The 26033-nt window shown below is 42.6% G+C and overlaps 1 protein-coding gene across 11 annotated transcripts in view; it reads left to right on the forward strand.

Moving 5' to 3' along the window:
• The window catches only part of WWOX (WW domain containing oxidoreductase), a 1139839-nt gene that overhangs the window by 172272 nt on the left and 941534 nt on the right, over positions 1-26033 (forward strand). Inside the window, exon 7 of one of the 11 annotated variants that reach the window (XM_056526131.1) lies at positions 12965-14360. The exons of the other annotated variants lie outside the window; for them this stretch is intronic. Coding sequence (XP_056382106.1) covers positions 12965-12976 — 12 coding nt within the window. The 3' untranslated portion in view covers positions 12977-14360. Of the gene's footprint in view, positions 1-12964; positions 14361-26033 lie in introns of those variants that run through there. 11 annotated transcript variants of the gene reach the window in all.

Raw genomic sequence — 26033 nt, forward strand, 5'->3', positions numbered from 1 at the left:
GTTCTGACATAAACGCAAAACAATAAATATCCATATGTGACCCCATTTTGGAAACTGCACCCCTCATGGAATTTAATAAGGGGTGCAGTGAGCATTTACACCCCACTGGCGTATGACAGATTTTTGGAACAGTGGTCTGCGAAAATGAAAAATAAAATTTTTCATTTGTACAGTCCACTGTTTCAAATATCTGTCAAACGCCAGTGGGGTGTAAATGCTCACTGCACCCCTTATTAAATTCCATGAGGGGTGTAGTTTCCAAAATGGGGTCACATGTGGGGGGGTCCACTGTTCTGGCACCATAGGGGCTTCCTAAATGGGACATGCCCCCCAAAAACCCTTTCAGAAAAACTCACTCTCCAAAATCCCATTGTCGCTCCTTCCCTTCTGAGCCCTCTACTGCGCCTGCCGAACACTTGACATACGCATATGAGGTATTTCCTTACTCGAGAGAAATTGGGTTACAAATTTTAGGGTGATTTCTCTCCTTTTACCCCTTGTAAAAATTCCTGTGAAACACCTAAAGGGTTAAAACACTTACTGAATGTAATTTTGAATACTTTGGGATCTTCCTGGCGTATCACCGGCCGTAGCGATGTCCCGCCCCGTGATAGGCTGAGCCCACTGTCATGTAAGAAGCCGGCCAGAGCTCCTTACACGACAGTGGGCTCAGCCTATCACAGACCGGGGTGGGACATCGCTACGGCCTGTGATACGCCGATGGCTCTGCGGCGTCCCCGTCCCCAGGAAGTGGAATGACGTCAGCACTGCCGGATCGTGAGGCCTGTGCCGGACCAACGGGGGCTCATATGAAGGTATGTATGAGTTTATTTTTGAGGCCCGGGCACAGGCATATATAAATGTGTACCACTACAGTTGTCCTTTAAGGACCAGGCCTATTTTATTTGAGCGTTTTCGTTTTTTTTCCTCCTCGCCTTTTAAAATGCATAACTCTTTTATATTTCCATCTACAGACCCATATAAGGGCTTGTTTTTTGCGTGACCAATTTTACTTTGTAATGAAACCTCTCATTTTACCATAAAATGTACGGCGAACCCCCCAAAAAAAATTTAGGGAGGAAATTTTAAGGAAAACCAAAATTTTGCACATTTTGGAGGGGTTCGTTTTCACACTGTACAATTTACGGTAAAAATGATATGTGTTTTTTATTTTGTGGGTCAATTCGATTAAAATGATACCCATGGCTAGATAATTTTATATTTTTGTACTGCTTAAAAAAAATCGAAAACTTTTTGTACAAAATCAGTAATCTAAAATCGCCCTATTTTGACCACCTATAACTTTTTCATTTTTACGTATATGGGCTCATTTTTTGCGCCATCATCTGTACTGTTTTTAGATACCACATTTGCATATATAAAACTTTTAGATAATTTTTTATAAATTTTTTTAAATAAAATGTGACAAAGCAGCATTTTTGGCCTTTTTTTATTTTTTACGTTTACGCTATTCACCATATGGGATCATTAACATTATATTTTGATAGTTCAGACATTTACGCACGCGGCGATACATAATATGTTTATTAAAAAAAAATTACGCTTTTTGGGGTAAAATGGGAAAAACTGAAAATTTTCATTTCTATTGGGGGAGGGGATTTTTCATTTTTTTTTTTACCTTTTATTTTTACATTTTTCATTTTTTTTTTACACTTTTCATGTCCCCATAGGTGACAATCTATAGCATTCCTTTGATTTCTTATACTGTTCAGTGCTATGTATAGGACACAGGACTGCTCAGTATTATCGGTGATCTTCTGCTCGATCTCAGACCAGAGCAGAAGACCCCGGGAGACGGCCAGAGCCAGGTGAGGGGACCTCAGGCCACCGTGCTGGATGATCGGATCGCCGCGAAAGGACCGCACTGCCGCGATCTGTATTGATCACGGCATCTGAGGGGTTAATGGCAGACATCCGCGCGATCGTGGATTTTGGCCATCACGGCCATCCGGGACCTGCCGTGTATGACGGGAGCACCGTTCCGATGCTCGCGGTCATACACAGGATGTAAATGTACGTCCTGGTGCGGGAAGTCCTCGTTAAGGGGTTAAAGGTAAGGAGGAAAAAACGAAAATGCAAAAACGGAAAAACCCCGGGTCCTTAAGGGGTCAAAGTGACAGTAGTCAGAATTGCAAAAAATGCTCCCGTCCTTAGGGTTATAATGGGCTCCATCCCCAAGGGGTAAATGCTTAACGTGACAGTGGTCAGATTTGCAAAAAATGCTCGGGTCCTTAAGGTGAAAATGGGCTGGGTCCTTAAGGGGTTAAAAAATCTTGATCCTTCCAGTATATGTCAGCTGCTGTATGCTCCAGAGAAAGTTAAAGGAGTTATCCACCATAAGGTGATTTTAGTACATACCTGGCAGGCAGTAATGGACATGCTTAGGAACGATCTGTGCTTGTCTTGGGGCTAAATGGCTATGTTGTGAGATTACCATAATAATTTGCTAGCTTTTTGTGAACTGGTATTTCCTGTTTTAGTTTTCTTTTTTTGACTGCAAATCCCATAATTCCATTTTCCTCCCTCCCACACATCTGCCACCCCACCCATTGAAACATAAATGAGCTGCATCCATTCAAAAGACCTATGATTTTCAATCAGGTTGCCTACAGCTGTTGCATTAGTTGCAGATTGATCTCTCTCCCACCAAGCGATCCCTCCACCCACTGAAGCAGACAGGCTCCATGTCATCAGCTGACTAGTGAGTCAGGTCTCTGACGCATTGCAACCTGGGAAAAATCTGAGACAACAGTGTTTTTTTATGCTGTTAAAAATAATATTGGAGTGAAAATCATAGAAGAATTGTGAGAAAACCGTCACACACAGGTAAAGACACTATATTATGAACTACACTAACTTTACAGCCCCTGTAGCATAGCCAAATAAAAAAAAAAATCCTGGAATACCCCTTTAAGTAGTTCTTTTCAGTCTGACCACAGTGCTCTCTGCTGACACCTCTGTCCATGTCAGGAACTGTCTAGAACAGGAGAGGTTTGCTATGGGGATTTGCTCCTGCTCTGGACAGTTCCTGACATGGACAGAGGTGTCAGCAGAGAGCACTGTGGTTAGACAGAAAAGAACAACTCAACTTTCTCTGTAGTATACAGCCGGTGATAAGTACTGGAAGGATTAAGATTTTTTAATAGAAGTCATTTACAAATCTGTTTAACTTTCTGGAGCCAGTTGATATGAAAAATATGTTTTCCACGAGAGTACCTCTTTAATGACACAGTCAATTTCCCAGGACTGGCACATAGCAAATCTTTAAAAAGGGGTAAAAAAGTGACCCCGGGCACTATAGGCATGCTAGTTTAACCTCAATTGTATGTAAACTGTTTAGGGTTTTTGGAGAGATGCTATTTTGGTGTATATGAATGAAAATAAGTTTATCACTCTATATCAGCATATGTTTGGGTCCTGTCTACTTAACCTGATCAGCTGTTATAAGGTGTAAATCGCTGGATGTTGTATATTTCGCTTTTTTCAAAACATTAGATACTGTGCCACATAAAAGGTTGGTACATAAAATGAGAATGCTTGGGCTGGGGGAAAATGTGTGCATGTGGGTAACTGGCTCAGTCAAAGGCAACAGGGTAGTTAATAAGGGTCATTTATATTAGTGGGATACCATAGTTGTCAGCTTTGTACCCTATTCTCTTTAATATATTAATTAATTAACTTTTAGATGGGTTTCACAGTAAAGTGTCAGTCTTTTGCAGATGATACTAAACTCTGTAAAGCAGTTCTCTGGTGAAAATGTACTTATCCCCTATCCCATTTCCCATAGAAATGAATGGACAACACGCACTCTTCTCTGAGAGCTCCGGGGTCCCTTCCTAGAGATTGTGCGGGGGTTCGACTGCTGGGGCGCAATCAACTACTTATCTTATATCCTGTGGATAGGGGATAGGTAAAATTTTGCCAGAGTACTGATTTAAAGAAAAACTGTCAGCCTATTCACCCACACTAAACTCATTACTAGGGGATCGTCTAGATCTGCTCGATTACTACCACCCCACCCTCCTCACAACAAGACACCGACACCTGCTTTGTGGTAGAAACGGCCACAGCGGACCCAATTTTATTAAACAATTCACATAAATATATAAAAAATATTCACATTATCCTAACATTTTCGAGCTAACAACATTAACCCCTTCATAACAATTATAAAAGTGCAAAACATGCTTAACCACTGAGATGTTATACTGCCCCAGAAGAAGGGGGGACCTGAAGGCAACCAAATCCAATCCTTCTCTTACTGTGCCCTTAGTCACCTCACCCCCTGACCCAAGGGCCCCATCTTCGGATAGTATACTGCCATGACCAGCTGGATCTCATCCCAGCTCCACTACGGGCCGCTGCCACCATTTTTCAAGAAATGCTTCCAAGTCCCCCTTTTCGGATCTTCCAAGGCTGCCGGGTGTTAAACCTTACACCTGGCCGTCCTGCCACAAACTCACCGCTCTTTCCACCATCTCACGAATAGACAAAGTCCACAAATCTGTGCCGATATCATTCAAGTGGACCCCATCAGAGCCCAACAAATCAGCTGCAGGAACATCCAAGTCCACGTGCCGGACCACAAGCGCCCCCATTGCTATCCACAAACTTCCTAACTGACTTATAGACACAGGCCTGATTCACACAGTGCACCGACCGCGCTTGGCACCAGCGAACACAGCGCTCTGACCATGCCTGGCGCCAGAAAAGAATTCCCGGGAACAAGGACCACAACCTTAGCAGGTCAAACTCAAAGTCACAGATCAATGACCATGAGGTCCACACAGCTAAACCATTCCCCCCCAGCGTGCACCACCAGTAAATCTGGGGCACGATCCATGGCCACAAAGGAATGCACAAACGTGAGGAGCTCCGACCACAGCAACCCGCCCCAACCAGCACACCTGAGCAAGAGCCCTGGGGAAACCCAGCTGCCGTCCGTCCGGCTGCACTGCAGCTCGCACACTACCCTGCCGCACGTAGGAATGACCCACTATTCAAATCAGACAAGGACTGGGATCTGAAAAACAGAACACAAAACATAAACAACCAGCAAAAAACACATGCACCAATAACAAAACCTGACAGACAACCCCCCCCCCAAGTTACAACAAATGAGGCCGAACATACACGTGGAACCAACCCGACTCCCACCTGCCGATCCGTTTAATGGCCTCCGGCCCCAAACCCCACCGCACCGCCTTGGTAGCCGCAACAATGCGGGATGAATGGGAGCTAAATTCACTTGCCTCATAACCCACCTTTCCCACGCACCTCTGGAAAATCAGAATAAAATTAAAACGTGACAAATACTTGCCATTGGCATGGATCAACAGCGGACCCCCAAAGCCAAGCGAAACAGCACTTCCTCATAAGCCGACACACACACACCTCCTCCAGCATCACCCCCAAACTTTCCAGCAATGTAAAAGAAACTGGCCGGCTGGAGTCCCACGCACGGGCACCCCTACAAAACCCCTTAGCAGCCTGCTGGACCAAAATGATTTAGTAACATCGGACAGCCCCCGAAACTTGAACCAGAATGCGATGGCGGCCCAGCCCAGAGGGGGACACCCTCTTTCCAAAGCACCAACCCTCATAAAACAACACCATCATCTCCCAATCAGCAGACTCCCCCGCAACTCAACCAACAGCGACTCCCACTCCCGCCAACACTGACTATACCCCAACCAAGTGGCCTCACTTAAGGACCGGCAAAACAGAACAAAAGCATCTCTCAGACCAGCTTCCACAGCTACGGCGGGCACAACAGACCTTGCTCTTCTGCCTCCGGAGCCAGCTCCTGAACCGCACACCAGGAACATGACATGCAACAAAATGAGAATTCAATTCAAGCCCTCGCAGCACCAACCGACACATGAAGCGAACCACTGGAGGGAAAGACGCAGTTAGCGCATTCACCGCCTGCACCGCCCCAAAGCCCCAACTGCCAGCAGCATCGGTATATAGCTCCAAAGCTCAGCTGGACACCAACCCCTCCATAACCACCGACCTGCATTTGTAACGCTCCAAAATAGATCAGCCCGCACCTTAGCGAACAGACGAATATAATGATGTGGCCGCCGAACACCCGAGGCGGCAGCCGCCAACCTTCTTCAAAACACCCGCCCCATGGGCATGATGCGACACACAAAATTCAAATGACCCAACAGAGACGACAAATCCCGCAACTGCAACTTACGAACCCCAACAGCTGAAGCAACCGCCGCCTTCAATTACAAAACTTGCCGGAAGGCAGCCGGCACTCCATTGCCACGATATCGATCACAATCCCCAGAAACTTGATCTCAGTAGCCGGGCCCTCAGTCTTATCGGGCGCCAATGGGACCCCAAACAACTGGGCCTCACTCTCCGTAGTCTGCAACAAGATCCCACACAACGCCGAACCACCGTCCCCCAAAAAAATGAAAATCGTCAAGATAGTGAAGCACCGACGCAACCTGAGCCTCAGACCTCACTACCCATTCCAAAATTGTGCTAAAACTCTCGAAGTAGGCACAAGAAATCGAACAACCCATTGGGAGACATAAATCAACAAAAAACTGGCCCTCCCAACTACAACCCAGGAGATGAAAACTGTCCGGATGCATCGGCAACAGCCGAAATGCCGCACTCTGTCTCCCACAACACAAGGGATCCGGAAACCCCTCTAGGCAACTCCGCACCGCGCTTATTTGGGTACCGCACTAGGAATGGCAACATCTCTGCCAACCTCACCGACGTCGCTCCTTTTCTGGTCAGCTTCTCCAGTCCCCCTTCCCTTACCCTGGTGGAAGCAGCGCGACAAACCTTGAGTGCCTCCATAGCCGGAGCACTCGTGTTTGAAGATGCAATCTCCTCCAAACCTACACTGCCCTTCTCCCCCCCCCCCCCAGCCGACCGCTCGGGGCCTGAACCCGAGCCGTCGGCCCCTTCAAGAAAGGGCTGCTGCCCCACTCCTCCCCCTGTCCTAGGAGCAGACATAAGGTGCATCCAAAGACTTATGCCCTTATGGTCCCAGCGCAAGGCTCAGCTCACCACTGGCGAAACTTCTCATCCTAGCCAAGAATTGCCTCCATACACAGGGTAAGCCTCACCCAGGAAATCCAAATAGCAAAACAGTGCCGAGCAGTGTTCCGGCACCTTCTCACCCACCACATCCACACGCCTGAAGCCAATTAGAGAAAATGCATGGTGTCAGCCGATACCGTCGCCTCTCTTCCGCCGCCTACTTAGACTCATCAGGCTTGACCCTATCTAAGTTGAACTTCTCCAAGGGGAGCAGGGAAAAAATTCCCACATACTCCCCCTTCCAAATATGCTCCCTCACTTCCACCTTCAGATGTGCGCCCAGCGGACCCTTAGAGCAAACATACACCGCACCCCTCGCCGAGTCCGCCAAACGCACACAATCCACAACCATGCCAGCCCCTACCACCGCCACAGCAGACGACACCGCCACTGCAGGAACCACTACCGGAGCCCCCCCAACTACAGGCCCAGACCCCACAATCCCCATGGACGGGCCAGACGCCCCCCACACAGCCACAGACCCCACACCCCCCTGCAACAACACCCATATCTCACGCAGCAAGTAAAACCCTCCCCCACCCCTGCCCCCCACCCCCCACACTGAAGTTAGTGGTGCACTTGCCCAACCTCTCTGGGGTGGATGGCCCAGTGGCTGTGACTCCAGCGGCTGTGACTCCAGCTGGTCCAGGGCGATCCATCACCAACTCCAAACCTCATGCCAGGCGACACCCGACCCGGGGCCCAATTGGCCGGGGTAGCAGCACCACGCTCCACTCCAGCAGGGGCCTGGCCTGGCCTATCCCCAGTGCAGGTCAGCTGGGCATCACTTCACTCCTGCAAGCCACTTGGCAATCCCTCCTCCAGGAGCCCTCCTTCCTCCTCTTCTGATGAGCAGTGGGCGAGGCTAGACACAACCCCTCCACGCACCAGGTCCACATGTCACCTAGCCGTCTGCCTCTGGGCCCCGACACCAGATGGGGCTGCAGCGCGGCTCCTGGAGCCCTCTCCCCACCCAGCCTCCATCACGGCAGTAACCCGGGCACCTGGATAGGTTGGAGGCTTGGGCTGAGAAATGACAGATAAGGTTCATCACTGATAAATATAATGTTTTGCACATGGGGAAGAAAACATCCAAGCTATGTAAAAATATATCAGGAAGCAGTGCAGAGATATCACAATGATGTATTTATAACACGTAAAGAAGTGCCATTAAAACATAATTTTATTAATTTCATTAAATTCCACCACAATTTGAAAAAAGTGATCCCTAAAGTGTTAAACACAAAAAAAGAATAGCTCTACCTTATATAGTCTGACTGCATGTAGTCCAACTGTATGTATATGTATTTAGCAGCATAAGCCGAACATATGACTACAGGTAAGTAGCCTCAAGAGACTTGAATAATAAATAGGCTTCACCGGTACAGCTGGATATAACTATTGGACCTTATATTCAAAAATCAAATGTGTACTCTCAATGCGTTTCTGCTAACAGTCGTGTTAGCTTCCTCAGGAGAGATATTACACAAGGTTTATTGCTACCACTGGAGATAAGCAGTAGCTAGACCCACCAAACCCCACTCACTATAAGCAGGTCACACAGGTATTATTGCACCTGTTAACATTTTCAATCCACCTTATTGCACTATCCCATAGTAAATAGTTATTAAATGTGCCCAGATAGTGCTGGATCCACTGCTCATCCCTGATCAACCATCTCCCATGAAGATAGGATGTAGTACCTATTGTCTCTAAGTTACTAACTGACCACATTTTTTCTAAGTTACTATATGAATATAAGGTACCAGCGCCATTAAGCCCCGTGGATACTGTGTGTAAGTAACATTGGATTTTACCACAATGGTATGCAGAGTATCTGCTGGTGCCTAGGCATCATGGCATCTGCTTGTAAATCTACTTGTACTATTTGATTGTATAATCTTGCCTTAAAGGAAAACTGCCAGCCTGTTCACCCACACTAAACCCAATACACGGTGGTTATAGTTTGGGTAAACAGGAGTCCAATGAGGGGTCACATATTTAAATAAGTCCAGTAGATCCTGAGATATGTCCCCCAGAATACCCGCAGCGGAATTCAGTGAATTGTGTGCGGTATATCCACGTGCATTGGTGGAGCCTATTTATTATTCAAGTCTATTGAGGCTACTTACCTGTAGTCATATGTTAGTCTTATGCTGCTAAATACATATACATACTGTTGGGCTACATATAGTCAGACTATATAAGGTAGAGCTATTCTTTGTTTTTGTGTTTAACACTTTAGGGATCACTTTTTCATTTGGTGGTGGATTTTAATGAAATGAATAAAGTGGTGTTTTAATGGCACTTCTTTATGGTAGTTTAAATGTACATTAGCCAAGAAGTTTTGTAAAGAGAGGGCAGAAGATTGGCCATACAACTATCTTACACTTATATTTATAATAAGAACTGTATCTATAACAAGGGGGGCATTTTCTATGCCTAGAGAAAAGAAGGTTTTACCACCGTACAGATGGGGGTTCTTTACTGTAAGAGCAGTGAGACTATGGAACTTTTACCAGGAAGTGGACATGGTGAAATCAATAAAAGAGTTCATAAGGAGCCTGGATGAATTTCTGAATTGCAATAATATTATAGCTTATAGTCACTAGATTCTGGACAAGGGTTGTTGATCCAGAATTTTTTTTTTCTGATTTCCAGATTTGGAGTCAGAAAGGAATTTTCTCCCCAAAATGAGGAATGCTGGCTTCTACCTCATGGGTTTTTTCCCCCCCATCCCCTAGATCAACATTATAGGCTGAAGTGGATGGATGTCTTTCAGCCTTACAGATTATGTAACTATGATTTGGTTCTATGTATGTAACTGTTTTGTGAAGAAAATCTGATGTAATTTTAGGTCAAATTCATAGAAATATGAACAATTCTGAAGGGTTTACAAATTTTCCAACACCAATGTTCATGCATACATACACACATATGTGTAATTCCAAAGCCTTTGGATGTAGAATTGTTTTGGCGTCGTTTTAAGTTCAGAGTCTGCTCGCTATGATTAGTGACTTTGAGGCCGGCAAATAAATAAATCAGTGAAACATTTTTGCAAATTAATTTTTTTACAGTGAATTGAGTGCAGTTTATGGAAATAATTAAATACAGCTCGGTATGAATATGTAAACTGATCATTACTCATAATGGGCTTGTCAATGTTAGTATTCGTTTTCCATACATAAAAAAACATAAACGCATTCATTATAAACTAATTTCAGTCATTATCTTTCCGAAACTAAGCCTATTTCAAGCCTTCATATGGCATACTTCATTTGCTGTGTACTGTAGCCAATAAAAGTAAATTGAAATAATCATAGATTATGAACTTGTAAATTATATTTTTGTGAGACTTATTTGTAATCTTGTGGTAGGGTAAGCCAATTAATGTTCTTAAGTGAAGTAATGAGTGGTTACTTTAATAGAACACATATAAATGACTCCTTAGTCATCACATTTTGAAATCACCATAATAAACATACGTACACAAATCAGCCATACCATTAAAAACACTCACAGGTAAACTAAATAGTATTATCTTGTGACAATGGCACCTGTCGGGGTGTTAAGAAGTTCTTGAAGTTGATATGTTAGAAATAAAACTACAAGCAAGTGTGAAGATCTGTGTGACTTGGTTAAAGAGTTACTGTCATTAGTAAGAAAGGGAAAAAAAAACTTTTGATCTATGTACTACTTTGCTTACTCTGCTTGCACACTTCATAAAGTGTTTCTTCAAGAGCTCCTCCCCCCCACCCCCTTGTCATAAGGTCTGCACACACATTTTTACATTTACAAAGCTTTGTGCCTAAAATGCATGCTTTATATAACTCTAATGCTGGCTTGTGGAACCTAATGTGTTATTAGTACACAGGAAAAACCCATTCAATAAGGGTGTCAGTGCTAATGTGATGAGAAGGTCCTGTGCCCTGTGTGGCCCCTTGGCTTAGGCATCTGGTTGTGACTGTTGAAATTTTTTAGCCATGCCACTTCTTTTGCTCTCAAAAACCCTGAAACAGAGGCAATGCAATATTTAATGTCATCACAAATGTGTTAAAAATATATATACTGCACACCACAAAATAAAACTCTAAAATGAGAGTGCACAGAATCCTCTGTACAACCGTACAACTTAATACAAACCACTTTAATGTAACTTAGTGTCAAATAGCGATTACAAGGCAAAATTTACTTGGCTTTTAAAATGTGCAACTAAAATGTATATCCAGTCAGAAGTTTTATGCAAACAAAGATGCTGTTACGCCGAGCGCTCCGGGTCCCCGCTCCTCCCCGGAGCGCTCGCAACATTCTCGCAATTGCAGCGCCCCGGTCAGACCTGCTGACCGGGTGCGCTGCGATACCTCTCTCAGCCGGGATGCGATTCGCGATGCGGCAGGCGCCCGCTCGCGATGCGCATCCCGGCTCCCGTACCTGACTCGCTCTCCGTCGGTCTTGTCCCGGCGCGCGCGGCCCCGCTCCCTAGGGCGCGCGCGCGCCGGGTCTCTGCAATTTAAAGGGCCACTGCGCCGCTGATTGGCGCAGTTAGCTTAATTAGTGTGTTCACCAGTGCACTCCCTATTTGTACCTCACTTCCCCTGCACTCCCTCGCCGGATCTTGTTGCCATTGTGCCAGTGAAAGCGTTTCCTGTGTGTTCCTAGCCTGTGTTCCAGACCTCCTGCCGTTGTCCCTGAATACGATCCTTGCTGCCTGCTTGACCTTCTGCTACGTCCGACCTTGCTCTTGTCTACTCCCTTGTACCGCGCCTATCTTCAGCAGTCAGAGAGGTTGAGCCGTTGCTGGTGGATACGACCTGGTTGCTACCGCCGCTGCAAGACCATCCCGCTTTGCGGCGGGCTCTGGTGAATACCAGTAGCAACTTAGAACCGGTCCACCAGCACGGTCCACGCCAATCCCTCTCTGGCACAGAGGATCCACCACCTGCCAGCCGAATCGTGACAGATGCTCACACATATCTACATTTAAAGGTGCATGTGCAAGGAGAGCTAAGTAGAAATAAATAGGCACAGCACAATTGAGTGCTTCTGCCTTTTAGTTTTAGGGTCCGTGCATACCAAATTTAGTTTATATGCTGTAGGTAAATGCCAGGAGCCCATCAAAAAAATTGCTGATGAATGCTACAACATCTTTCTTGAAAACCAATTGAAATGACTGGGTGCAAGGTATTTAAATAGTGATTATGTTTTGTCAATTTCTGAACTTTGTCGGGACACAAAAGAGCAGCAGACCACACATTTGAGTTCTGCACTGTCAAAGTAAACATTTGGGAAATAGACCCAATATAGTCATCAATATCTGACGTGTTCGGTCCATTAAAGTCAATGGACCTATCATTAACACGTCCCAGTATACATCAGCAACGTTTATTTATTTTTTTGATGAGTTGGCAATTTAAATCTGCGATGGGTGCACAGAACATGGTTTGAATGGCCGCTTATTTATCAGTGGGTATCTCAGCATCTAGACCAATGTCCCTTTGACAAGTCTGAAGTTTGTCAATGTTTAAAACATTGAAGGGGTACTCCATAGAACTGAACTTGTCATCCCCTATCCACAGGTCAGACCCATCAACCACCCTGCCCCCCCCAGCGATCTTCCGCACGCGAGAGAGATTATATATATAATATTAAAATCGTAAACCTAATACTACTGATTAACGTACGTTGCTTTCAGACAAGTATAAAATAGCATTTAAAAAAATGCTGCACAAAACTCAAGGTATATAAATAATACACACTGAAGTCTTTTTTATCATTGAGTCTCAGATTACTTAGACCTCTGGGATGAAACAGGGATGTGTGGTCTGCTGAAGTGCTTGGACTTATATAATACGTATTTGTTATCTTCTAGAAAGAAGAGTAAGTTGTGGAAGTAGAACATCTTAATTCCGTGCAAACTTTCTAACATTTTGTCACATTATGGCAAAAATCATTACCAGCCTGATAGGTTTATTTATGAATACTCTCTACAATATTCAAAGTGCATCTATCCCCACATAGCTCATTTCAAGACTGGGCTGAGGATCAAGATGAAAGAAAAATTAAATTATATATTGAAGAGATGTTAATTGAACTACACTGCATTCAACAAGGGAGCTTCAGATGGAGACAACTAATATTACCAAGATTTTTTTAATGTGCTCGATCACCGGATTGTCAATGCATATTGGCAATCTCACATAGACTGGGTGTTTTACAAAGGCGGAGAAAGTTTATTTACATTCCAGACCTGAAAAAAATATTAATAATTTTGTGTAAGAATAGAAATACATTAGCAGCCCTTGTACACAAATGTTATTGGAAGGCCTTGTAAAGTTTTGCCAAAAGATGTAAAATTTTGGCACCATCTTAAGTTCCTAGCTAAAGTGGATATAGAGCCATGATAAATTATTCCTGTTGCAGTTAAAGGCTCATTTAAAAATGTTGGTTCTTCCAGATAAAACTTTGAAAAAATGGCCCATCAAAATGTTTTCAATATAAATTTTATCTCCATTTCCTAAGGCAGTGTTAATTTAGTTTTGCAGTTAATCTATTGAACTGGTAAAATTTTATACATTTACCACTAAGCATTCTTTAAAAGCTAAATTATTTAAAGACATCTGAGGTAGAGGGTTTAGACGATGTTCATTATTAAACGACTTTTTAAATAATATCTACAATTCATTTTCTTTAGTGATAAGGATAAAATAACTAGAGGCATTTCTAGAATTTAAACAGATTTGGGTCTTTGAGATTTTAGATATCTGAAAGGCTTTGCTGACTATTTAGTCCGATAGCTTAAGCATGAAAAAAGAAGCTTATTTTAGTTAGAAACTGCTGCTTTTTAAGAAATTGAAGTGAAATAAAAGTTTCTGACTATACACACTGACGCCTTGTTCCCCTTATACTGTAGAAACACATTTAGAAATCAGGCATTTCTGAAATTAAAATACAAGAAGGTGAAATAATTTGGGGATTTGGACAAGAAGGTCAATCTACAGGGTTTGTCGGGGCATAGCTTTATAACCACATACAAACCAGCTTTAATCAGTCTTGAAGGTAGAAGATATTCTAGATGGTGACCTTCTTAAGAACATGTCCACTGGACGGCTTAAATTCTTGCAGAGTATCTTTTTCTCCTCATCAAAATCCTGCAAGCATTAATATATCAGTTTTAAAAATTATCTTCTGATCAGTTGAGGACTATGGTTGAACAAAATAATTATTGTCTGATCTCCCCCCTTTCAACAGGCTTTTATTTTGTTTTTGCAATCTAAGCGGAATGTAGCTTTGTTTTTATCACACAGCAGAGATGGGAATAGGGTAATCATCTCCCTTTTGTTCGTTTTTTGCTATCAAACAAATCTTTATGATGAAATGTCTAATTTTGTTGAACTGTATAATATATGGTTTGTTCTCAGATTTGTTGAGATGGTATCTTTTCTCTAGAGCAAGTGAAGTTAACCGCACACTCAGTGACGGGATTGCTAATATGGACCCTTTGTTGCTGTGTGTGGCGACCAATCCAATAGCATAATGGAAAACAGATCATTTTCAAACATGTCTGTAGAATCTGTTTAGCATACAATCACAGTATAATTTGCTCTGCAGAAATCACCATTTGTGCCTGAGAAATTTATGTATTCTTTCGCAACCCCAATTTTAATAACGCTCAACACCAACAGATGCCATTGTTAGGCTTGGATATAGTTTTCTCCAAATATGTAGATTGGCCTATAGGAAGGAATGCTACTATTACAAAGTTATTTTTTTTTACTCCTGGGATTTGCTTAAATAATGGTTTCATAATATGTGTATCAGAGTCTCCCTGTTTATCTACCAGATACATTGTCAGATAGTTCAAACTCAAAACACAGGCTGGACTGTATTACCATAGGGGAGGGGGGGGGGCAAGGCTGCAGAAACAATTGTTGAATTGTTCTTGCGGCCCTTTACTTCCATCATTGTTGGCTGCACATCATCTATTACATGTGTGCAGCCAAAAAACAATGGTTTTTAACTAGCTTACAGAATGCAATCACCTCACGATTAAGTCTTTGCTTATTAATTAGCTGATTGTTGGACCTATTACACAGGCCAATGTCCTTATATTTGGACGATAATCTCCTCATGAGATAGGTTCTTTATACAGTGTGTATGGAGCCCATAGATTGCAGTAGTTATTTTACCTAACCTAACATTTTTTTTTTAATAGGTGCTAGAATGTGCATGGCATTGCACAATTCTATTGCGAATCTCTTCTAGACACCGTGGACCACTAAATAGCATAGACAGTCACTATCCTTGATCTATTGTACCGGTGGTGCTCATAATAGAATAGCGTAATAGAAATTACAAAGTCAATGGCACTCACCATATGTGCAAATTTTCATTATTCAAGGAAGTGTGGGATCGGACATACAGGTGCATTCCACCGAATGTGCTAGAGGAGCAACAACATTTCATGTTACCCACGTCTTCCTGCTCACCGGAAGAAGCTGAACCAACAGCTGTAGAATTATACAGTGTGCAAATAATTTCCCCTTTCTTTTTAATCCTTTGCTGGCTAAAATATGCTCTTGTCTTGGCAATCATTGTTGTTTGTTGGAAGGTAAAGGATAGGGGATAAGATGTCTGATTGCAGGGGGCCCGCTGCTGGAGACCCCCGCGATCTTGGCTGTGGCACCCCAGACATCCAGTGCATGGAGCGAACTGCGCTCCTTGCTGGATGACTTGGGACATGGGGGCAGAGGCTTGTGACATCTCGGTCACGCCCCCTCCCATAGACTTGTTTTGAGGGGGTGTGACCGTGATGTCACAAGCCTTCGGCGCTGAACCCGACGCTCTAAACGAACACAGGGTGCAGCACGAGGATTGCAGGGTCCCCAGCAGCGGGACCCCCGCGATCAGACATCTAATCCCCAACCTTTGGATATGGAATAAGATGCCTAGGGGCGGAGTACCACTTTAAAGGTGTTATCTGGCATTATGAAAAAAATCATGTTCTGCTGGAGCCAGTATTAAAAAAAAAAAAAAAAACTACATCTTTATAGCCTCCTGGTCCCCTACATCTCCCATTCAACTTTGTCTGGTCACGTGATCTTCTGTCCTTCCTGTATCCAAGCCAATCACTGGGTACAGCACTGTCTTGTCTCAGCCAGTGATTGGCAGAGTTGGCATGTACTGCCTTAAGTGCTTATCTCTGAAGATGACAGAAGCCGGGGCTGGATAGTTTAGTTTTTTTACCTACTTTTTCTTGGCCACAACAGGATACAAATTTCACAAAACGCCAGATAACAATTTTAATGTCTTGTATATATAACAAAAAATGTATTTTTTTTTCTGTAGTAAGTCAACAATATTAAACCCCTATAAGTAAGGCACCCTGGATGTCCAGAGCACATGTATTTGATATCTATCTACATCTCCTGCCAATCAGAGCAGTCTTCTGGACATGAGACTTTGTGTACATGGCAAAGCTTGTACAGATGCACACAGTCCTATGGCCTATGTGTTGCCATGGGGTGCACTTGTTAAAAGATATGTTATTGACCATGCCACAGTCTTTTACAATCCTTTAGAAATATCTCTGTTTCCAGTACAGTATGAGCCTTGGATTTCTATGGATGTTTATGAGCCCTAAGATGATTGTGCTCCAGTATACAATTTTTACTACATACTAAACATTAGAATATACATACAATAGGACAATCCAACTCAAGTTTCTTTTGAAAAATTCCAATTCTTACTTAGATGTATGCATTTTCCAGTTTTTGTTGTTGAGTATGTTTATATATTTAGAGATATATTCATAATTTATTAAGGAAGCTAAGTATTCATGGATAACAATACATTTCTTGGTTTATATTGCTGCTTCTCCGATGATCAACTATTAGTGCTGAGGACAAAACCGTCTGAGCTGTAATTTTCTGTCCCTTTTCAAAAGAAAAAAAATCAAGTTAAAAAGCATACCGCAGTTCAATTAAAATGAAATGAAAGAAGCCTTTTATAATAGTATTGTTAGCATAATTAAAATTCAGATTATCTTCCTTCAAAAGTTTAATATTTTTTCAATTGAAATGATTAAAACTAAAATGATACATTAGTCACGCACTCAAAACATAATTGAACTAATTAATCTGAATAAGACATCGAGAAAGTATAGCTCTGACTAATTCAACATATCAGACATGTTTTTGTCTCTGCTAAGGTTCTAATAAATTCAGCTATTTTTGTACTTTTAACGGTTTTAGCTTTTCTGGGCTCTGCTACACTGATAATGGGCATGTAATAAAGTGCGATGGAGTCTGGTGAAACCACTTGACTTGGGGAATTTATGATGACCAACTACATGAATGTACCTTTTACATCAGTAAATAAATTGTAAGCAGTAATCAAAATCTTGCACAATATTTTACCTTGGTATGTGGATGGGCTCTGTGGATTTTTTTGTTTACAAAAACAAAGAGCTTTGTCTAACACAGTACTCCCCAACAAGGGGATTCCAGGTTTTAAAGGAGTTATCCACCATAAGGTGATTTTAGTACGTACCTGGCAGGCGGTAATGGACTGGCTTAGATCTGTGCTTGTTTTGGGGCTAAATGGCTATGTTGTGAGATTACCATAACATTGTGGCTAGCTTTTTGTGAACTTGTATTTCCTGTTTGACTTATCTTTTTTTGACTACAAATCCCACAATTCCATTTTCCTCTCTCCCACACATCAGCCACCCCACCCATTGAAACATAAATGAGCTGCATCCATCAAAAGACCTGTGGTTTTCAATCAGGGTACCTACAGCTGTTGCATTAGTTGCAGATTGATCCCTCCACCAATTGAAGTAGACAGGCTCCATGTCATCAGCTGACTAGTGAGTCAGGTCTCGGCCGCATTACAAGCTGGGAAAAATCCGAGACAACAGTCATTTTGTATGCTGGTAAAAATAAATAGTGGGGTGAAAATCACAGAAGAATTGTGAAAAAACCGTCACACACAGGTACAGACACTATATTATGAACTACACTAACTTTACAGCCCCTGTAGCATAGTCAAATAAAAAAATATTCTTCATTTTGGTTGCAATCTGATTATCGTTGTTCACTTACCATTAGGGTCTGCTGTTTGAAATTGGTTTCCCAAGCCAACCAAACTTATTTAAAACTTATTTTTTTATTCTTTTTACTTATCTGGTTAGATTTTAGATTGAGGTTGTGCAGTTGACAATTATTTCTCTAGACTACACTTTAACCCCTTAACGACGTAGGACGTATATTTACGTCCTCCGCCGGCTCCCGCGATATCCCGCGGGGTCATGCGGTGTCCCCGCGGCATATCGGGTTGGTCCCAGTGGCTATCAACAGCCGGGACCCGCAGCTAATACAGGACATCACCAGTCACGGTGATGCCCTGTATTAACCCTTCACACGTGGCGATCAAAGCTGACCCCCACGTCTGAAGTGAAAGTGAAAGTGACCCGGCTGCTCAGTCGGGCTGTTCGTGACCGCCGCGGTGAAATCGTGGCATCTCGAACAGCTTACAGGACACTGCCTCCTCGGTGTCCGATCGACAAATGACTGCTCCGTGCCTGAGATCCTGGCAGGAGCAGTCAAGCACCGATAACACTGATCACAGGCGTGTTAATACACGCCAGTGATCAGCATGGGAGATCAGTGTGTGCAGCGTTATAGGTCCCTATGGGACCTATAACACTGCAAAAAAAAAGTTTTAAAAAAGTGTTAATAAAGGTCATTTAACCCCTTCCCTAATAAAAGTTTGAATTACCCCCTTTTCCCATAAGTCCAAAAAAGCGTATTTTGGTCACTTTTTATACCATTAAAAAATGAATAAAAAGTGATCAAAAAGTCCGATCAAAACAAAAATAGTACCGATAAAAACTTCAGATCACGGCACAAAAAATTAGCCCTCAAACCGCCATGTACGTGGAAAAATAAAAAAGTTATAGTGGTCAGAAGAGGACGTTTTTAAATGTATAAATTTTCCTGCATGTAGTTATGATTTTTTCCCGAAGTACGACAAAATGAAACCTATATAAGTAGGGTATCATTTTAACCATATGGACCTACAGATTAATGATAAGGTGTCATTTTTACCGAAATATGCACTGCGTAGAAACGGAAGCCCCCAAAAGTTATAAAATGGCGCTTTTTCTTCGATTTTGTCGCACAATGATATTTTTTTTCCGTTTCGCCATGAATTTTTGGGTAAAATGACTAATGTCCCTGCAAAGTAGAATTGGTGTCACAAAAAGTAAGCCATAATATGGATTTTTAGGTGGAAAATTGAAAGGGTTATGATTTTTAAAAGGTAAGGAGGAAAAAACGAAAGTGCAAAAACTGAAAAACCCTGCATTCTTAAGGGGTTAAAGGGGTTATTCAGCATTGGAAAAACAAAGCTGCTTTCTTCCAAAAACAGGACCACACCTGTCCTAAGGTTGGGTGTGGTTTTGAAATTCCATTCCATTGAAGTGAATAAAGCCAAGTTGTGATACCTCACACAACCTGCAGACAAGAGTGGTGCTGTTTTTTTTAAAGAAATTAGCAGTGTTTTTCTGTTACAGTATAACCCTCAATTGATAGTTTTCCCCCTTTTGTAGGATAGGGGATAACTAGTTGATCGGTTTGGGTCCAACAGCTGGGACATCCACCCATCATCAGAATGCCCCCACAATGAAAACCACGCATATATAGCCAACACTCCTGTAATTGTATATGGAGCTGCACCTGGCAAAGTTTGGACACCGAACATTGCCTTTATTTTTATTTTTAATTTATGGGAAACATGGACACTTGTGCTTGCTACTTCTCAGGGAATAAAGGACAGAGAATGTGGAAAGTCAACATGTCTATCATGCTTTTTCCTTACAGGTTGACTTTAAAGGACATTCTTACTGTCTTCATGCAGTGAGCTATCAGCCAATAATGCTAAAAGTAGCAGGGTCCGCAAACACTTTTTCAGCATGTATTTCCCTCTTAAAGGGGTACACCGGACACGACGTCACATCCCTGTCACAGAATGCCGGGGCTGCACTGAGATTCGGGCGTCCCAGCAGCAGGACCCCTGCGATCATACATCTTATCCCCTATCCTTTGAATAGAGGATAAGATGTATAAGGCCGGAATACCCCTTTAGGGTACGTTCACACGAGAGTAACTAGCAGCGTGTTTCCCGCTGGGGGAAACCTGCTGCGAGTTATGCTACCATTCATTTGACGGACAGTCCGCAAATCTGACACTATTGCGGACTGTCTGTGGACCCATTTAAATCAATGGTAGCGTAACTCACAGCAGGATTCCCGCAGCGGGAAACCCGCTGCTAGTAATAGCGTGTAAACGCACCCTTTAAAGGATTTTACCTTCTGCAACCAGTATTGGATGTGCACGTGTCATAAATGTCTGTAAAGTGGGGGATACAGAACCTTTTCTTTTATTCTCACTTGGATTAAGTGGTCTCCTTCCATCTCACTTTTTAGTGTAGGGGCCAGGAGACCATTATTCTCCCAACAGAGAGTACACCATAATTGTCCAGTCAAATTCAATGTCGAAGAAATTCCCTTTATCAAATTTGTTGCAGAATCTCTGTTTGTAGGATCCACATAAAAAAAAATTGTGTTACTGAATGGGGCTTTAACAATCTTTATTCACTTGTTTCCTGGCCCCTTGCTGTTTAATATACATATTCATTTTGATGTACAATGAAAGGATAAAGGAGAAAGTTACCGTCCTCAAGCTAGATTCTGTGTGTGAGGAGTGTAGGTATTTCATAAAAAATAGACACTGAGGCAGAGAAATATTTGAATATTGATTGTGTTTATTAATAAAATGTATATTTATGCATAAAATCGTGCTATATGTGTGGTGTCTGCAGGGCCATGTGGACTACCCATAAAACACTAATACGGTTTTATATACTTTTTTTTAAAACTTTTTTTTAAAACGTTAATAGAGTAAAAGAAAATAAAACAATACAAATGTTCATGCCGCTGGCTTGTTAGCTTATACGTTATGGAGTTATATGCATCTACCGCAAAAGAAAAAACATATGCTGCTTGGTAGCAGTGGGTATATATGTTTAAAGCAGACAATATTGAAAGTTGTGCATTTATATATACCGGTATATATTAGCTGAGTACCCGGCGTTGCCCGGTTTTTCCTTCCTAATCCTTGTTGTGGAGGAAAATCAACAGATGAAGTTTTTGACTTCATATCCCGTCCTCATATATTGTTGTCATATCCCAACCCCAAATCTTGTCCTCCTATCCCGACCCGTAATATGTGTACCAGGTATTATTGAAATATCTCCAGCCGTATGAAAGTTATGTGGGAACATACATTTCCCATTGGTTTGCATGGGACTTTAAATGAAAACCCGACCCTCACAAATGGGGGTAGTTAAGGGTTAAATCATCTAAACCTATATTTTAAGTGGACATATAAGTAACATGTGATCAAGTATTATCGAAATATCTCCAACCATTTGGAAGTTATGCAGTAACATATATTTCCCGTAGACTTGTATGGGACTTTAAACAAAAACCCCGCCCCTGGCAAATGGGAGTCAGTAAGGGTTAAATTACCTATCCTATGTTTGTTGTTGACATATAAGTAACATGTTTGCCAAGTTTCATGTTAATATCTTTAGCCGTTTGGACGTGATGCTGGAACATACACACATACATACATACATACATACACACATACATACATACACACACACACACACGTTGAGTTTTATATATATATATAGATATCTTATTTTGCCCACATGAGAAAAATGGCTGTCAACGGAGTAAAGTCATATGGCGCTATGCGCCATCCTGGAGGTCCTGTACAATGAGAATTAGGTATAGGCCTTCTGTGAAGGCTGATGCTGTAGGGTATCGGCACTATGTGCCGTTCCATGTTGCTATAGGAAAACAGTGTTAATTGCAGTTTGTAGGTTTGCGCTGCACACGATGCTCACCCGGAGTATGGATCCCACATAGCTCTCTCACTTACCCGTCATAGGCTGGTCCGTCCCTCATTATCCGGCTAACTGTACGGTCACGGTGGGCCTGGGGAGGGAGAGGTCAGATGGTGCACGTCCATCGCTGAAGCTGGAAGTTGGTAGTTGGTGATGACGTAATGATTGGCGGTTTTCCCACTGGCTTGCAGAGCGCTTTCGATATCATATCGTATATGCGGCTAAGATGCTTGATGTGGTAATGTACTCCCAGTACCGGCTAAGTATTGAGAGTACATTACCAGAGTACATTACCACATCAAGCATCTTAGCCACATATACAATATCATATCGAATGCGCTCCGCAAACCAATGGGAAAACCGTCAATCATTACGTCATCACCAACTACCAACTTCCAGCTTCAGCAATGGACGTGCACAATCTGACCGGCATCATCTGACCCCTCCCTCCCCAGGCTCGCTGCGACCATACTCCCGCTAGCAGGACGATGGACGGATCGGCCTATGATGGGTAAGTGAGAGAGCTACGTGGGATCCATATTCCGGGTGAGCTGCATGTGCAGTGCACACCTACAAACTGCAATTAACACTGCTTTCCTATAGCAACAAGGAACGGCACATAGCGCCGATACCCTATAGCAGTGATCTTCAACCTGCGGACCTCCAGATGTTGCAAAACGGCTGTCCGGGCATGCTGGGAGTTGTAGTTTTGCAACATCTGGAGGTCCGCAGGTTGAAGACAACTGCCCTATAGCATCAGCCTTCACAGAAGGCATATACCTAATTCTCATTGTACAGGACCTCCAGGACGGCGCATAGCGCCATACGACTTTACCCCATTGACATTTTTTCTCATGTGGGCAAAATAAGATATATTATATATAAATGCGCAATTTGCAATATTGTCTGCCTTAAACATATATACCTACTGCTACCAAGCAGTATATGTTTTTTCTTTTGTGGTAGATGCATATATCTCTATAGCGTATAAGCTAACAAGCCAGCGGCATGAACATTTGTACTCTTTAATTTTCTTTTACTCTATTAATGTTTGAAAAAAAAAGTTTACAAAAAAAGTATATAAAACCGTATTAGTGTTTTATGGGTAGCCTGCATGGGTCCTGTAGACACCACACATATAGCATGATTTTATCCATATATATAATTTTATTAATAAACACAATCAATATTCAAATATTTCTCTCTCTCAGTATCTATTTTTTATTAAATTCCTACACTCCTCACACACAGAATCTAGCTTGAGAACTGTAGCTTTCTCCTTCATCCTTTCATTATATTGAGGTTGTATAGGGTACACAACCTTTTACCTGTACTCGTTAGAATCTGTATTCATATCTGTTGAGCTACCTATTCCTTCTTATTCATTTTGATGTACAAACTAGTTGAAACAACTAATGTTTCTAACCAAGATCAATTCAAAGTAGGGCTGGGCGGTATACCGGTTCATACCGAATACCGAAATTTTTGGGCTGCACGATATGAATTTTTCCCATACTGCAATACCAGTTTGGCCCCTCCCCCTTGGGAAAGAATGAATTATCAGCCCAGCGCAGTGCTGTCCCCACATCGGGGAACTAATCATACGTGACCCGCCAGCGCTGTTCTACTCCCCCCACCAAATCATGTGACCCGCCAGCGCTCTTCTGCTCCCCCCCCCCCAATAAATTATCAGCCCAGCGGGGTACTACTCACATATGTCACCCGCAAACACTGCCCTCCTCCTCTTTTTTGGTGGCCGCCGGTGCTGTAACTCACTGTACGCCAGTGGTCTCCAACCTGCGGACCCCCAGATGTTGCAAAACTACAACTCCCAGCATGTGTGTCCGGACATGCTGGGAGTTGCAGTTTTGCAACAGCTGGAGGTCCGCAGGTTTGAGACCACTGCTGTATGCTGTATCCCTATTCCCGGGCTGCAAAAGATAAAGAAAATACATTTTAACTTACCTACGTCGGCCTTACACTGGGGACTGGAACGTCGGACAGCCGTCAGCCTATCATCGGCCGGAGCGATGTCCCGCCCCGGCCAGTGATAGGCTTAGCCCACTGTCATGTAAGAAGCCGTTGACTGTCCGGGCATGCTGGGAGTTGTAGTTTTATAACATCTGGGGGTCCGCAGGTTGGAGACCACTGGCGCGCCGGTGGCCCCCAACAAAGAGGAGGAGGGCAGTGCTTGCGGGTGACATATATAAGTAGTACATAGCTGGGCTGATAATTAATTGGGGGGGAGCAGAACAGCGCTGGCGGGTAACATGATTTGGTGGGGGGAGCAGAACAGCACTGGTGGGTAACATGATTTGGTGGGGGGAGCAGAACAGCGCTGGTGGGTAACATGATTTGGTGGGGGAAGCAGAACAGCGCTGGTGGGTAACATGATTTGGGGGGGGAGCAGAACAGCGCTCGCAGGTCACATGATTTGGGGGGGGAGCAGAACAGCGCTCGCAGGTCACATGATTTGGGGGGTGAAAGAAATACTGATATATACTGTGGAACCGCCATAAGTTACAAAAATACCGTGATACACATATTTGGTCATACCGCCCAGCTCTAATTCAAAGTCACTTGTACGGAATGGAGTCCAGATTTCAAAAGATGACATGCACCCATCTAGACTGTAGAAGGTGGCTTCTAACTGGCTGGTCGTCTGTTGCCCATTTTAGACCCCAAAAAATCTTTGTTTTTCTAATTGTCCTTTTTTTGTTTTGTTTTTTTATTGTTTTTAAACACCAAACAACTGTTTTTGCGGGGGAGCTAACAACAACTGACTGATTCTTTCCCTAAAGAAGAGCTAATAGGACACTTTTTTGAAGCTAGAAATGTATTTATTTATTTTTTATGTCCAGTCCAGAGTAGATTTATTACATTTTGGACTATCAGTAACCAGATTAATGGAATTCTATTGCCCGATTTTATTTAAAAAAAAAAAAAAAAGCTTGGCTCTGGTGACATTTGGGACAAATTGCGTTAGGTACAGAGAGCATTCCTATTGTTTAATGAAAGATACTTTTATGTGTTATTTTTTTTATATGCAATAAAATGTCCAAACGGCTTCTAATAAAACAGGCACATCACACAAGCTTAATTATTTTCTCAGGGGATGGTGTGCGTAACACTCCTCGCATCCAGTGGTAAAAAGTGAAATGCCTTTTGCTTGTATAAATAAATTGTATAAATTATTTTTGCCACGCTTCATTGATTCGGGATTGGACACCAACAGATATGTGTAACAATCTTAACTGAACTCGAGCTCCACGGCATAATAATAAAAGAGAAAAAAATCTCAGTCTCTGTCTATTAAACACGTCCAAAGGTTTTAGTTAATGTTTACATGTTAATGGGTTTTTATCCTAGTGATGGGTTTCATGCTGTGCAGGTAAATTTGTTCGCAGCGTATCTTGGGCAATCAGACAGAGATATAGAATACAGAAGTGTTCTATCTTTTTATGCTGCTCCGTTCTCGCATTAGGTAATATTTTTGTGAGAAGAATGTGAGAAGACTTACAAAATGCACATCCTGATCACAGCTACAAATCTAATTTAAAGTGACAACTGGGAGACTCTCCCTGACATTTTTCTCTTTAATGTAACATGACTTGAAATTGATGCAACCCCACAGTGATTGAAAAACTCTCACCGCTTGTCTCTCGTGATTACATTTCTGATCTGTACAACTTAATATTTTATCTTGGTGAGCGATTAGGTAACCCCCACACAATCCCCGACCCCCTCACTTTAAGGACAGATTTGTTTATTGCACAATGTGCTTTCATACTTAAACTTCTCATTAAAATTATGCATCGCTATAATGAAGACCAGCAAACAACATGTTAATAAAAATTCAGGTAGAAGAAACAGACATAGTCGCAGATCTACAATCTTGTATAATGATGTAATTGCTTCTCAGCGCAATATCAAAAACTAACAGGTTGTTAGTATACATTTTT

The sequence above is a fragment of the Hyla sarda genome, chromosome 6, assembly GCF_029499605.1.
Source record: "Hyla sarda isolate aHylSar1 chromosome 6, aHylSar1.hap1, whole genome shotgun sequence".
NCBI lineage: Eukaryota > Metazoa > Chordata > Amphibia > Anura > Hylidae > Hyla > Hyla sarda.